The sequence below is a fragment of the Siniperca chuatsi genome, linkage group LG23 (assembly GCF_020085105.1).
Source record: "Siniperca chuatsi isolate FFG_IHB_CAS linkage group LG23, ASM2008510v1, whole genome shotgun sequence".
NCBI lineage: Eukaryota > Metazoa > Chordata > Actinopteri > Centrarchiformes > Sinipercidae > Siniperca > Siniperca chuatsi.
This window is the reverse complement of record NC_058064.1, coordinates 15,822,200-15,837,460: the sequence shown is the minus strand read 5'-3', so window position 1 is coordinate 15,837,460 and position 15,261 is coordinate 15,822,200. Positions and strand designations below refer to the sequence as shown.

Here is a 15,261-nt window from a genome sequence, read left to right as displayed (position 1 = left end):
TGTTTTGAGGGGGTTATGTGATGGGCTATTTCTTGGCCAGGAGCAGTACCTTCATGGAGTCTCCGCTGGTTGATTTACAACTGCACCTGGGCAAGAAATAGTCCGGTACATAACCTCCTGTAAAACGGCATATTTAGACATGTTTCGACTTTGGTTTTTTTTACTGATTAAACAACTGTGATATAAGGTGTTATATTAGATATTAATAAGCTTTCAAGGTGCTTTTAGGTGGATTTTGTTACCTCTGGACAGAGCCAGGCAGCTGTTTCCCCCTGTTTCCAGCCTTTGTGCTAAGCTAAGCTAACCTGTTGTAAGCTTGAGCGATATTAATACTGTACAGACATTAGATTGGTATCGCTCTTCTCATCTAACTCTTGGCTAGAAAGTGAATAAGCGTATTTCCCAAAATGTCAAACTATTCCTTTAAATAATCAGTTAAATAATAACTTTGGTTAGTACAGTGTTATTATAACTGACGGAAACAATGGCCAAAACTACAAAACTAAGAACCAAGTTGTAATAAACCAAATTATTTAATTTTGCTATTCTTGGGCTGTTTATCTGGGATAAAAAGGGACTGTTTTCCACTATTAAACTGGACAAATTATTGTTTTAATGTCACAACTACAGTTACTCATTAATTTCCTTCTGTCTTTGTGTCCCACAGGTACTACAGCGCCACCATCCTGCAGATGTCAGGAGTGCGGGACGACAGGCTGGCAATCTGGCTGGCTGGACTCACCACCCTCACCAACTTCCTGTTTACTCTGCTGGGAGTGTGGCTGGTGGAGAGAGTTGGGCGCAGGAAGCTCACCTTGGGCAGTATTGTAGGTAAGTCAGTCAAAATGTTACATCTGTGATGTTTACAGATCCAAATGGTCATTTTTGCATTTCATGTATATAATTTTTTCAACAGGTACATGTTTGAGTTTGAGTCTGTTGGCCATCGGTTTTCTGATGTCTGCCCAGCACAGTCCTCCTGTCACCTTCCACCCACTAGACCCATCTATGGCCAACTCTACCTGCTCCAAATACCAGTGAGTACATACTTCAGTTTGGTTCCAAGTAGCATTCAGTAAGCTACAATAGACCCACTGCTGCTGGAAAACTGACTCCTCTGTTATGAAATAATGACCATATTATCACCTCCCTTTATTTCCAACCATAAGAAAAAAATACTGGGCAATTACAGCTCAACTGTCCCACATATCCTGATGTTACAATCCAAATAAGAGCTGTCAAACACTGCTCTGGACCTAACATTGATTGGTTTGAGCCGTGAAATTACTCCCACAGCTAATTGCCACCCCAACGATATATAGAAAAAAGGAGATTTACATTGTTTAGATATGGAACAAATCAACATGCAGGTGTGTTCTGGGGATTGAGCTGCACACATTTGTAATGTTTATTTAATAATTAGATACTTTTTAAGCTTACCAAAGGAAGTGTGAGGGGTGGGATTGAAAGAGCACTGCTGTTTTATTCCCTTCTCAACCAGCTCTTCACTAGGGTTGATATTAAGCGTCATTATTCACCTGTTGTCACATTATGCACAGGTATAGATGAAAACAGAGAGCAAAAGCAATATTCACCTTAGAGCGCTTCTGCTCTTCGTAAAAGTACTCAAATATTTTTGCAATGTCAGAATATCAATCCAGAGTGCAGGAGAGCACGCTGAGTGGTGGAGAGCTTCAGAGGATAAAACCCTCTAAAAGGATATTTATGGTGAAGTTATTGCAGGTTTTCAAACATACATTAATACAGATCTCTATATTTTTCAGTAGAGGTTTGACTCGAGGTCAAAATTAGTGCCAGCATATATATGTAAAGTCTGGCTGAAGGTCAGATGTGTGCACTTTACCCACCAGGAAGATCAGTTCATTATACAAAGTGTATATTTAACACGCATCTGTATATTAGAAAAGGCCTGAGGCATATTATTCAAGACACAACATTTATGTTGTATGTGTTTCCTCTGACTGATTTATTAATAACTGGATAAAACAATCCTTTGTCATGGAAACAATACAGTAAATATGCTGTGTAAATATTGTTCATGTCTATATGACTTTTATCATCTCCCAGACCTTAGGACTAAATCAGCTGCAATTCACTTCATTGTTTCCATTAGCAACAGAAGGGCAAACACACACGCACACACACAGACAGAGAACCTGGGTGTGTTTTCATATAAGCCAGAGATCAGATGCCTCTATGTCCCAATTTACTCTCACTTACACAGACACAAGATGAAACTCATGTGTAACGACGGTCTTTCATCATAACAACAAACAGCGCAGCCTAATGGACTTGCTGTCCAACACCCGCACGTTGTAACACGCGCCACCATGTACTAACACAGACACAGAGGTAATTTGGAGAGATGAGTGCTTTTACCACACTGTAGTGGCTTCATTGAGTTCACTTCACTCTGTATGAGCCCACACATTCCCTCGCTGACCACGGCAGCATCATAGGAGCACCAGAGCTCACACTCGTTATGGATGGGAGGTCCCAAGGATGTATTCTTGAAGATGTCTCCAGTGGGGTCTGACTATATGTTACTTGCCTAGGAAATTATGCAGTCTCTTGGATATGTTACCTTTAAATTAACAACTGACCATTCCCTAAGCCCCTGCCCCCTTAGTTACTGTTGCTACACCTGATGATATCCATTCACGGTGCATATGCAGTTTAAAGTGATATTGTTAGCAGATTGATCGTTAGCTCAAAATTCTTAGTAAATTTTGAAACATTGGGTCCTTGATGTCAGACAGAAGTAGACAAAACTTCTAACTTCTAGCCGGCGACCATCAATTTTACCAGCTGAAATGTCAACTGCCACTAGCAGATTTTATTAGTTGTAGCTAGCTAGCTAATTTCGGTAACATTATCTCCATGAGTTGGTTGACATTAAACAGTCTTCGGCTGACTGTTTAATGTCAGCTGACTTGTTTAAAAACAATAACCCTGTAAAAGGGGTCTTATATATGCAAATGATGGATACATACATGATATTGTGCCAAAAGGCCGAGGCTAAAGCCAGGCAAAGTCATCACCAGTTGATGATCCATGTAGATGTAGAAGACATGAAAGTGAAAAAGCAGCATTGTTCTTGTATTGCAGTGTAGAGCTAGTTAGCCCAGTTTAAGTAAAGTATGATGGGGTGTAAACTTTCCCAAATTCCCAGAGCTACTAATATTAGCCTTCCCTAAACTCTGATGTAGTAGCATTCAGAAGCAGCTTCCATACAGCAGGGAAATTGTACATAGTGCAACTTACGTTAGTGCAGATAAACAGTTTAATCCATTCCTTTGCAAACTTTTTATGTAGCCATGATTAAGGAGAAAACTCCATAGCTTTGCTAATACATAATTACATCATTTATTATATTTATTAAAAGACAAATATACACATTTTCAAATTGTATCATTTGAATCTTAGCTGAAGCTAAAAGCCTATAGTGGTGAATGCGGAATTATGCAATTGCATGTCTCTCCTTACCTTCCCACATTATATATTTTTGCTTCCCTCCGGTACTAATACATGGTTTTATTTTAGTCTACTTGACCTCAGTGTGTAATTAGAGCAAGGTGCCCTGCACACAGGGAGTCTGCAGACAGCAAAAAAAGACCTCTGAAATGAAACACACATTTCATGCACTTCATCGGGCACTATAACAGCAAACCTGATGACACTGCATGGAAAACATAATGTGCCCTTGTGAAAATTTTGTTTGCCAGTAAGTCAGCATTTCAAACCCTCCTACATGTGGACTACTAATCACATAACTGACTATGGCACATGACAAGATGTACTTTTAATGAACAAAGACATAACAGAGCGATAAGACAGGATAACGATGTAATGATTTGCTCTAAATTTTGATTTATCACTTCCTGTATGTGGGGAACAGTCCATACATTAATTTCATTTGGGTAATGAGGTAAGTCTCAATTAGAGTCTGAATTAGAGGGGGTGGAATGCTGTTTTCTGTCATAGTTCCATCTTGTGAAGTAGTATAGGCTGTGTGCAGTATCAACTCAGTACTATACTTTTACAATATGTTTATCAGTAAGTCAACACAAAGCAAAAGAACAATGACAAGTAAAGGAATGTGACTTCAATAGCCACCGTGGAGTGTGATTGATTGTGTTCATTGCAATTATAGATAATGTCTGTTGTGTCTACTGTTTGGCTTGCAGGCTGTGCGAGCCATGCATGCTGGACCCTGGATGTGGTTTCTGTTACCGTGAGAATGGCTCGGCGCTCCTCACCTCCTCCTGTGTGCCAGTCAATAAGGCCTCCACTGAGCAAGCAGCATGGGGCAGGTGAGTCACAGGATGCTGCGCGAGTATGTGCATGTGTTTAGGATGCAGCAGAGGGGGGCTATGCTGTGGTGGAAGATCTTTTTGATTACATAGGATCAACACGTATATTTAAAGTTTTGGTTATATCTAACTGCTTAATGTGACATGACACATTTCACCTTTTGAGATTGAGATCCAATGTCACAAGTGATTTCACAAAAGCCAATGAGTGTGCCTCCCTCTTCCAGATGCTCCAACTCCAGCCTGATGAGAGATCAGACCTACTGGGCCTACAACTACTGTCCCACCTCCTACTCCTGGATGGTTTTACTGGGTCTTGTGCTCTACCTGGCTGCTTTCGCTCCAGGTAAGAGATCGAACCTGTGTTTTTTCTGTCTGAGATTCACTATACTGTATGTGATGAAACTTTTGTATTTGGTTGCAGTTAAACTTGTCATTTCAGTTTCACTTTTATCCTTCAGCTATGCCAAGATGCTTTCTATAATGTTTGGTAATCTAAAATCAGGTTTTGGTCACATTGCTATGTTAAATTTAACACCAAATACTGTGTGGTGTTAGTGTAATTTACTTTAAAGCTACAATAATCTATTTGAGAGGTTCTTTCTTGACCTTGGAAACATCCGTCTCAACACATGGTCCAATAAGAAGCTGTTCTGAAGCTTTCAATCATCTCACACAGCCTTCCTCTGCAGATGGAGTTTGTCCATCCTCTGACTTTTCCGAGTTTGAAGTTTGTGTTTTTGAGTGAAATATCTCAACAACTATTGGATGGATTAGAAATTAGGTTCAGATATTCATGTCCTTCTCAGTATGTACTTTGTGTTTTGTGCTAATTAGTAAATATTAGGATGCTAACACTTTAAACTAAGATGGTCAACATGGTAATATTTATACCTGCTAAGCATCAACATGTTAGCATTTTGCTCAATGCACCGCTGTGCCTAAGTACAGCCTCACAGAACTGCTAGCGTGGCTATAAATGCCTTCTTAAATGTTATTTAATGTTGAGATGGTGCATATTGAAGCTTTGAATGTCCACTCACAGAGAGGACTTGAGCAATTTTTAGACCAAGTGTGGACAAACAGGAATGTGATCTCTCTGTGTAAGAGTAACCCAAGACATAACTCTCCATTTAGCCTCCTGTTTAAACTGGTCTCCATCTCCTCATAATGTAATCCCACAAGGCTCATCTCTCATCTCTCTCTCAGGGATGGGTCCAATGCCATGGACCATCAACTCAGAGATCTACCCTCTGTGGGCGAGGAGCACAGGGAACGCCTGCGCAGCCGGAGTCAACTGGACCTTCAACATCCTGGTGTCTCTCACCTTCCTCCACCTGGCTCAGTACTTCACCTACTATGGTCAGTTTCTGGGCTGCAGAATTTTGAGCAAACCAATTAACGTTATTTTTGTGGAAGAAAGAGGAGACAAAGTAGGGAAACTCTACCATGACTTTGACTGCCGGAACTCATGTAATTTTAATCAGACTAAACACTCAGGAAACAATTACTACCAGCCATCAGTGCTGTCAGTCCTCATCTAATTCTGTCAATCCTTATGCAACCCCCTCAGCACATCTTGCGTAACATGCATTCATCCTTACCTTACGTCAAGACCAGCAAGGAGGTAACAGCTGACTGATACCCTGAGGTGTTGCCAACCTTTTTCCAACCCTCTTCCATACCTCCTCAGTCAATGTAGCTCAACAGCAGGTTTCTCCTCAGACAGGAAGGAACTGACCTTTTTCGCGGAGGTGGCGGTCGATCCATCAGGGGTTATCGTGGAGGCATCGTGAGATGCAGCTGGTTAACGATCAATTTGAGTCGCTCCATCCATTCATCCGATTTATAGGAAGCATTCATCAAGAACGCAAAACAGTGTCAAAGCTGAAAAAGCATAATTATGTTTTCATAGAAATTTTATTTAGCATAATGCACACTTGGTTGAAGTTTAAAATGTCATTCTGCTTTGACAAAGAGAAAATAGAGATCACAGTGGCCAGGAAATCTCATTAAACCTCTGTCACTGTGTTTCTGTAAGAATGCTTGTCTCTATGGGCGTTTGTGTCTCTGTGTAGTATTGCATTCTCCTGTTAGCCTGCTGTAATGCCATTTTGACAGGAGCATGTTACTTCTCCTTTAACGTTATCGTATGGTGACCAGCAGCCTGAAAGCAATATTTCAATTTGGCATAACATTTTAATTTTTTCAGCACACACACGTCCGTAGAGGTTCGTGGGCCACCAGTGTTTCTTTTTTTGTCGATGAATGAGAACAAGCAAACTTATCTACAAAGAGTGACACAGCTCTCGAAAGCCGCGACATTGTGTTCCTTGTGTTTGTGGGTGGCTGTCCTTAGTGACAGGGTGTTCTTTTGTTTCGTCTTCCCAGGAGCTTTCTTCCTCTACTCCAGCCTGGCTTTGCTGGGTTTCTTCTTCATCTACGGCTGCCTGCCGGAGACCAAAGCTCGGCGTCTGGAGGAGATCGAAGCACTGTTCGAAAACCAGCTTTGTTCCTGCGGCGCCTCTGATTCAGACGAGGGGCGGCAGGTCGAATACATCCGAGTCAAAGGTTCAAACTACCATCTATCGGACAACGACGCATCTGACGTGGACTAGAGAGAGTTTGAGTGTTGGTGACCTCCCTCTGGGTGTTTTGTTCGATTACTGAAACATGTGGAGTGGTTGGGTCTCTAATAATTTTCTTTTTTTGTGTGTGAGCTGAAGAGCCACTGGTTATCCTCACTATGAGGTTAAGAATTACAGTTTAAAAGGCCTTTTGCTTGTATCAGTAACGTGAGTTCACTTTCAATTCAGTCGATTCAGGTATCCGAAATCAATGATAATGCTTTAGCAGGTAGCAAGAGTATGAATGTTTTGTTTTCAACCTATTCTCTGAATTGAGGGTGAAGTGACTCCAGATTTGGTGTCAGTGGTCAACCATGCACCATATCTCAATTATGAAAGGTTAAAACATTGCCTTTTCCACAGACAGGTTCAGTGTCTTTTTCATGGACACAGAAAACATGACTGTTGAACACACACTGTATGTACAAAATATAAGGGACACTTCCTCTCTCATGAAGTCCCCTGATGACGATGTACTCAACAAAAGGGGCTGCAGCTCAGTGTCTAAGTAAGATGTCCCGAATATTTTGTACATTTTCTGACTAAATATCATTTATGATTTATATATGATGTTGTACATACAGTATAAAAAGTAAAACATGACCATCCTACAGCATTATGTCAGAGCACATTTCCATTGAGAACTCCATTTAAAAAGGTACAGTAAACGTGATCTTGAAAACCAGGTTTGTGCATCCACAAAACTTTTGTTGACATGACAGCAGTTGTAACTTACTGTTGATCTATAGTACCATTATGCCTTTCTATGTGAAACACATCTTAGTTCAATGTTGTTTAAGCTTGTAGCACAGCACACTAATCTCAGTTCCTCATCTGATGACAGTCTTAGTTTGTGGTCGTTTTTTTATGAAAAGCAAACACCAGAGATGTACAGTATATTGTGCGAGTTTAGAAAACTTGGATTGTCAGTTACTGACCAATCTAGTAGCACTGAAAGGAATATAAGTTCTGTTGCTATGGTTTATTTGTATTCATTTATTTAATTAAATAATATTTTTTTCCCAATCAGCTTTGCAACAAATTACTAATTATTTCAGCATAGTCTGTTTTTTCAATTCTTTAATTCTGTTGCTTACCTGCCTCTAAATAATTGTAGTTTTTAACATAATACTATGGAGAGTACAGTCTCATGTCACTGTCACAAGGTTGCCAAAACCTACACTATGAACCCATGTTATAAACCTATGTATGTCATGAACCATGAACCATTGCTGATTGCTGGTTGTTATTGATGCATATTAAATGTGTAACGTCCAGCAAAGACAGTGGTACAGAAAAGTGATAAAATCACGATTTATGATTACGACTTCATTTGTATTTCAAGCATTTCATTCTATCTTTAACATGATAATATTAGTGCCTGTGTATTGTGAAGGTGCCTAATGGCCATTTGTTTCAGTCCAAATCCTTCAAGTGGATGTATTGTATCATGTTATGAAAATTAGGTCTTTTTTATTTGACATGTTTGCATTTCACCTGTGATGGAATATTGTTTTTTTTTTACTATCATTTCATGTATTTTGATTTTTGTCTTCCTCCATAGCCTTATGTACAAATAGCAGAGCATATCATTTATGTGGTTCTTGTGTCAGAAATAGAGTAGGCTTTAGCGTAATTTGCCAATGTTGTTTTGTAAAATTGTAAAACTGTGTGAGGTTACACCTTGTTAGTCAAATACACATAGGTTTCTGTGTAGCAAAAGCTGTTTGAAAGTGGACTACAAGTAACTTTGTGTAACAAAACAAATAAATAAGGCGTTAACAAGCTGCACTGTTAGTGTCCAATGAACAGGTCTCTCATGGCAGACCATGTCAAGTGAAGGACAGTCCATCATTTTTGGCACGTGGGTCCTAACTCATCATGAATTAATAAGATATAATACCTCTTTTTAATAAATGTTTCAAATAAGAAACTGTTCATCAAATGCCGTGGCACAATGTAGTGAGTATTCGCATCAAGTATTGTGATATTTTTGGTGTCAAGGTGTCACATGTACATATGGATGCCTATGGAAATGGTTAATCAGTATAACAGGAAGTACCATATTACCCCCATAAATGGCAAGACAGTAATAAAATGGCATACAAACCCTATAACTGTCCTTTAAACAAACTTTAAAATTTTTCTACTTTGAGAATTGTAGTTAGATTAAAATTGACTAAATTTGGCTTGTTAACCTTTTCATCCAAGGGGGACTAGTTTAAAGGTGGAGAAAAACAGCATGACTATAGTTAGAAATGTGAAGGTATGTTTTATCTGTTAGATTTTCATTTGGTCCAGGATGACTTGTCTCAAAACCACACAGACTAGTTTTGTACTGATATTATTACAGGTAAAACACACACAGATGAAGCCCTATTACAGACTGTAATTAAACTAGTGTTGACCAAATATTTAACGTGATCGCTTCAGGCTGCACCTTGTCAAAGATCATGTGGTGTTTCGCCGTTAACATCCAGTTGTGTTGACGCTGTCCTCTACCACAGTGGAGACATTTAATGTGTACTTATGGTGAAATGGTTGCAACTGTTTTCAATGTGAACCAGCTACGTGTGTTTCTACAGTTTACGAGGAATTACAAAAATACTAATAAAAAAAGTGCTGTATAGTATATTTGATTAATGTTCAAGCTGTAAATGTTTTGCTAGAGTTTATATTCTATAAGAAATAAATATCTTCATGAAATCTTAACATTTGAATATGTATATGGGGAAAGAAATAAACTTGAATCAGAGCAACGCTTTGGGGCTTTATTTCACTGTGTCTCTATCATAACACTTTGAACAAACACTGTGAATATTTTATGTGCTTTATATACTCAAAACTTAGAATTAATTATTTGAATTAAAAACAAACATGCACAGAACAGGCATGTTTTTTATTTCCTGCTGCCTTCATTCATCTGTCTTCCTTCCTTAGCATCCCTCCTTCTTCCTCTGCTTGAGCAGGAGCAAAATGTCGGCTATTTCCTGAAGCGTTTCGGCCTCTTCTGAGAGCCTGTTAACTCTGGTGGCAGATGTGACCTCCTCCCTAACGTCATTTGAGAGGTCTTTCATCAGACGGCCATTTTCTTGTTGCCCTCTTTCATCTCTGCCCTCTTGATTCTCTATACCTAAATCAGACAGAAGAGCAGAAAAAATGGGAATTCAACAAAATAACTATGTCCATTTCTGTCTTTGTCAGTGGAATCTGCAGAATTGAAATATGAATCTTAAGTTTCTCAATTTACACATTGAGTGACACATTCAATCTTTCACTTCCATGTTATACCTCTGCCATCAGTCATGCTCACAGCATCTAGAAAGGGGTTTATGGGTCTCTTTAGGATCACTTTGCTATCACTGCCTGATAGGGAACCAGCCCTAGATTTCTTCTTGCTCCAGGGCGTATGCTTCCCTCCACTACTGGCCTTTTCCGATGAAGATGTATGTGTATTTGGCTCTGCAGCAGTATCAGTCTGCCTCCCTGTGGCTGGATGCTGTACTGACCCTTCAACAGGTGGTAGGCACAAGTTGAACCCATCAGCTTTGGTTGCGCTGTCTACAACAAAGCTGCACTGAGTCGAGGCATCACATGTCTCAGCTGTGGGGTTGCCGACAGTTTGCGTTCCTGCATCTTGAGTTGCATTGGATGTTTTCTTGCATTTGCACAGCGCGGAGCTCTGAGTGTGAGCCAGATCTTGAGGAGATTCAAACTGAGCTGTGTTGCCTCCCGTCTGTTGGCTATTACTTCCTAAGGCTTTATCTGGGCCCAGGTTTTGGTTCAGGCTATCAGCACAACAGACTTGGTCCATATATGAAGAGGCAGCCTGGAGACATGGCTCACAGCATTCCTCATCCTAAAATACAGTTAGAAGGACAGTGGTTACTTATGTGTGGTGTTGTAAAATTTAGAAACGAACCAAGTGATGTTGTTGGATATCTAACAGTCTGTTCAGGGCAATCCTTTTGTGTTCAAAAATGATGTCACAGTGGTGATGGTGATTTTTTGTATTTATTCTGAGGTGATTCTGCCGTCACAGTACGACGGCAAGAAGGACAAAACTTCTGGGTGTAACTTAACTTACATCATTTGAGTCTGAACTGAGGTAACCTCTTCTACAAGAGTAACTTGGCGAATAGTCACAGCCATTCATGGGGCCATTGTTGTGTTCAAGACATGCTGTGGGATTTAAAAAAAAAAACATCTATTCAATTTATTGTCTTTCTCCAGCATATACACAATAAATGGGTAGCTTAATTGGAGATGCTTAAAAAACTTACAAAAGTCCATGTCAGGGCAGTTGGAGACCTGTGAATAAAACAGAATTAACATGTAAAACTGCAACTGCCCACATCAAGTGCACCGTACCCTCATATATACACCCATCAGGATTAATTAACAAAACACTGTTAGAAGCTCTGTACAACAGCTCATGATGATTGGAGAACCAGGTTACATTTTCTTATTTAATTTAATTTGTATTTGTTTTCTTTCAATTCAGTTAGTTCCAAACTCCACCACTTGGTGGCAATGAAAGGCCAACTTAACACACTCACATGTAAAGTATGTGGCCGCTTACCTCCGTGCCTATGCACTGTGAGTCAGGGACGGTTCTGACAGTAAAGAAAGAAAACCAAACATAAAAACAAATTCAAAGCATATTAATGTCAATGATAAAAGTGTTTGATTATATTGTATGTATAAACACCTACTGTGGTGTTGAAGATTTGACAGGTGTTTCATCTTTGAGATATATCTTTGATTTTCCTCTCCCAAAATGAGAAGCTGAAATCAAATTTAATGTTAGCCTGAAGAAAAAAGTAATTGTGCTTGTGCAAACGTTTCAAGCAGTATTCACCTTCTCTTTCACATTCTTCAGTACTGAAGCCCCTGAAGACATCTTCCTCAAACTGCTGCTCAGTTTCTGACTGGTTGAGAGTGAAATCCAACATCCCCTCCCTGTCCTCTGGTTGGTTGAGAGAGAAGGTGACCTCATGTCTTGCATGGTCATTGGCCTCTGTGTTACTGTATTAACACACATTTGCTTTGAGTGATTACAAAATGACCAGTTAATTCAAGGACAGAAAGTAATCCATCAATTTCTAGTGTTGTTCTCACTCTGGCTCTGTAGTTCCAAACAGGACTTGGGATGCTGAGGGTGTTTCCAGTTGGTAGAGGGGTGGGTTTGATCCACAGGACCAGGGGATACTGTCTGTCATACCTCTGGGGTGGGAGAAAGGCTGAAACTAGCAAAATAAATTCAGAGTGAATATTAGAGTAGCATATTTGGAAAGATTGTGTCACAAGTAAGGCTTATGAAGCTACATGTGGAGTCAAACGTCCCCATGCCTGTGTAATAACTTCAACCGTAATACGCTTATATTAATGTGAGATATTCCTTTAAAAATTCTCTTTTCGCAACCTCGGTCTGCACCAGGCCTGAGGTGTCCCAGGGTGGAGGGGAGCAGTGGGGGGGTAGCTGTGCCTGCGCCTGGCTTCTCTGCTGGAGATTCAGCTGCAGGGGGAATATTCCTGAGGAGACCAGTTTGATTTGGCCTAAATTGACTGATTGTATAAAAAATACTCATGCAAGGTAAAAATGCACAGTTACCATTGTGTAATTGAATTAATGAGAGTTTGTTCTATAAAATACTTTGCAACACCACCTCGGCCTGAGGAAGCTGATGAAGTGTAGGACAAGGGGCTGAGGGTGTTCGTTATGGGTGGCAGGTAGTCTGATGCACTGTGGTCTGAGAAAGCTGACTCCAGCACTGGTGACAGCTAGGGGACAGAAAGCCAAGGTAAGTGACTTTTTAGGCAGAAGGTCCTAACGTTTGTTCATGTTCAGCAAATGTTCCTAAGGTAAGATATGTTATACATTTTTTTTAATAACAATACAATATGAATAGCTGGAAAGTGACTAACCTGCCGACACTTGAACCCTTGTGGAATAACATGTTTTCTCTTTCTTGCTCCTTGAACACTAGACATTGACACATAATAAACACAATGAATGTCAGAAGATCGCATCTATGAAAACGGTATTCAGTATCAATTCATAAGGGGGTGGATAATGTAATGGGTTGCATGATACTGACATTATATAGCCAAAAAACACTGATTGGGCCTTTAATTCATAGGCCAGAGGTTGGACTCAGCACTTCAATACCGTTTTAAGCATCTACTTCTCTGATATAAACTTGCGGTGTGGAAAAATGCTGACAAAATCTAATGTGACAATATTTTTTAAATATCTCAACAGTTACAACGTGATCAATACTCTGGTTGTGACTGTAGGTGCCTTTTTGACAAACCACACCTGAACTCAGGCTGGCTCTCAACAAGACTCAGCTGCGATGGAGAGCAGGGGCTCATTGGGAGTACAAGGGGCAAATTTCTCTTATGCTTTGATCCTCCTTTATAGCTGCCAAGAACTGCCACTTTGGGAGGATCTGAAAAACACAAACATTGTTTGCTTACATCATTTGCCATACTGAGGGATTGATGAACATTGGTGGATATACAAGTGATAATATATATAGGCCACAGAGTATTCATATTTGCAAAATAGTGTTATCTGATGTTTTACTATTTGGAAAATACTTTATTTTCATCTACTGTACCTTCTGAGTCTGATACATATTACTGTAAAACACATTCTCCTTAACTGATGTAATGTTTTTCCTTTGAGCTTCTTTTGTTAATTATAACTGTTGACTTGGAATGTGTCTGCCTGTGCAAGCTGTTATTTCTCACCTTTATTTTCTTTCTTAGCAGCAATCTGGTTGACGATGAACAAAGTCACCAAGTCCATACTACCAGAACTAGTGCCTCGAGGGGATGCTGGCACAGCAATTCCCAAGTTTTTCAATTTCTGTTGCATTTTTGTCTTTTCAAAGAACTCCTGGGGGGAAAAAATCAACACCACAGCATTTAGCTAGACGTATGCAAAGAAAACTAAAGATATTAGTTGTCGTGTAAAGTGGTGGAACTTTTATTTAGCAGTCTCACCCTCTGCCTTTTTGCATCATTCTTCATCACCAACCGGTTCCTGCCATGACAATCGTTAGAACGTTAACGTTATATATCTTAGCTAACTTTTGTGGGCTAACGTTAACATTAGCACGCCAGATATTAACCAAAACATGCTCCCCTCGCTTACCTAGAACCCCCAACCCAATTCATTTTCAACGGCTGTAACTATCAGAGAAGCAATGAAAACTTCGGTGAGCGAGTGTGAAAACAACAAAGCTATAACGATAGCGAATGCAAGAATGAAAGTTAAAGAGTACACTGATATCTTAATGCGTTTGCTAGGTAGCTTTTTGCCGTTAACTAACTAAAGTATGTAGAGATGCGCGAGGAACAACCACTATCTTTTCACGCGCCACTCAGAAGTGTTCATAAACGTGTATAAACGTATTTTAACCACTTGTGTAAAGGCTGTCAGTGGTTAATGTTGCTTCCAACAGTATATTTTCCTCGATATAAGATTACTGTGTGACAAACCGTAATTACAAGGATACCATAAAATGCTGTGGACAGCGTTGCCAGATAGGAAATGTTAAACTATTTTACCACAGGCTTAAAATTATCGTATTTTGAGGAACATTGTCGTACGCGAGTCATAACCAGGAGAACGAAAATGCGTTTATGTGTTTTACAAAACACTTATTTAAACGGCTTTTTGACACACCTACAAATCTACATGGGATGTGTCCATAAGTTCATCAGTCTGACAGTGTTGTAATAGCCTCATATTATAAAATTAAATTACAAGAAGTTTAGCTAATCATCTCCAGCTTCGAGCGGAGTCCGGAATACTACAGCCATGTCTACTGCGTCATGATCAACATAATCTACACGAAGTATGATTGGCTCGAAAGAGGACACGAGAAGAGATGCGTAAACACCGTAAATACAGACGTAGGATCCATATATTGCTATAATTATGTCGGGAAACGAATTTAAACGAGACAGCGTAGACTATAATAAATTACTAATTGTAAGAATCACAAAATGGTCAGATTATTGTACATTATGGCACTTTGGGCATTACTGATCGTACATCGTACAGAGGGCGAAATCATTGTACAACTATGATAATTACCGTACATCTGGCAACGCTGACTGTTTTTACGTCTACCACGCAACCAATCGTCTGTTGCCGGGGGCGCGACCAATGAAAAAAGCCACTGCATAAACGTAGGGCGGAAATAAGTAGCGTCAAGTTAGTGGAAAGCATAAGCGGAAACATCCACAATAAGTCAGGAAGTTAGGCGAATTGACGTTAAAAA

General features: G+C 39.8%; 2 protein-coding genes across 9 annotated transcripts in view; one reads left to right on the top strand and one right to left on the bottom strand.

The window, feature by feature from the left end:
* The window catches only part of LOC122871570 (proton myo-inositol cotransporter-like), a 71,526-nt gene extending 61,806 nt beyond the window's left edge, over nt 1-9,720 (top strand). For all 4 annotated transcript variants that reach the window (XM_044186849.1, XM_044186852.1, XM_044186851.1 and 1 more), the window contains 6 exons: nt 668-831; nt 917-1,037; nt 4,209-4,334; nt 4,562-4,680; nt 5,544-5,696; nt 6,726-9,720. In XM_044186849.1, coding sequence (XP_044042784.1) covers nt 668-831; nt 917-1,037; nt 4,209-4,334; nt 4,562-4,680; nt 5,544-5,696; nt 6,726-6,952 — 910 coding nt within the window. In that variant the 3' untranslated portion in view covers nt 6,953-9,720. The remainder of the gene's footprint in view (nt 1-667; nt 832-916; nt 1,038-4,208; nt 4,335-4,561; nt 4,681-5,543; nt 5,697-6,725) is intronic.
* LOC122871572 (uncharacterized protein C12orf40-like) lies at nt 9,719-15,043 on the bottom strand. Of its 5 annotated transcripts, XM_044186854.1 has the most exons (16): nt 14,661-15,043; nt 14,127-14,164; nt 13,976-14,015; nt 13,721-13,868; nt 13,284-13,416; nt 12,890-12,947; nt 12,631-12,745; nt 12,387-12,496; nt 12,083-12,210; nt 11,823-11,989; nt 11,677-11,749; nt 11,544-11,577; nt 11,245-11,272; nt 11,049-11,143; nt 10,253-10,820; nt 9,719-10,094 (listed from the first exon to the last, which is right to left on the bottom strand). In XM_044186854.1, exons 2-16 carry the CDS (start codon nt 14,147-14,149, stop codon nt 9,898-9,900), a joined length of 1,917 nt encoding a protein of 638 aa, XP_044042789.1. In that variant the 5' UTR covers nt 14,150-14,164; nt 14,661-15,043; the 3' UTR covers nt 9,719-9,897. The 5 variants fall into 5 exon arrangements, with proteins under 5 accessions (XP_044042789.1, XP_044042790.1, XP_044042791.1 ...); XM_044186855.1 differs by lacking the exon at nt 14,127-14,164 and having other exon boundaries at nt 14,661-15,042; XM_044186856.1 differs by lacking the exon at nt 14,127-14,164 and having other exon boundaries at nt 14,742-15,042.
* Between the last annotated feature and the right edge of the window lie 218 nt (nt 15,044-15,261).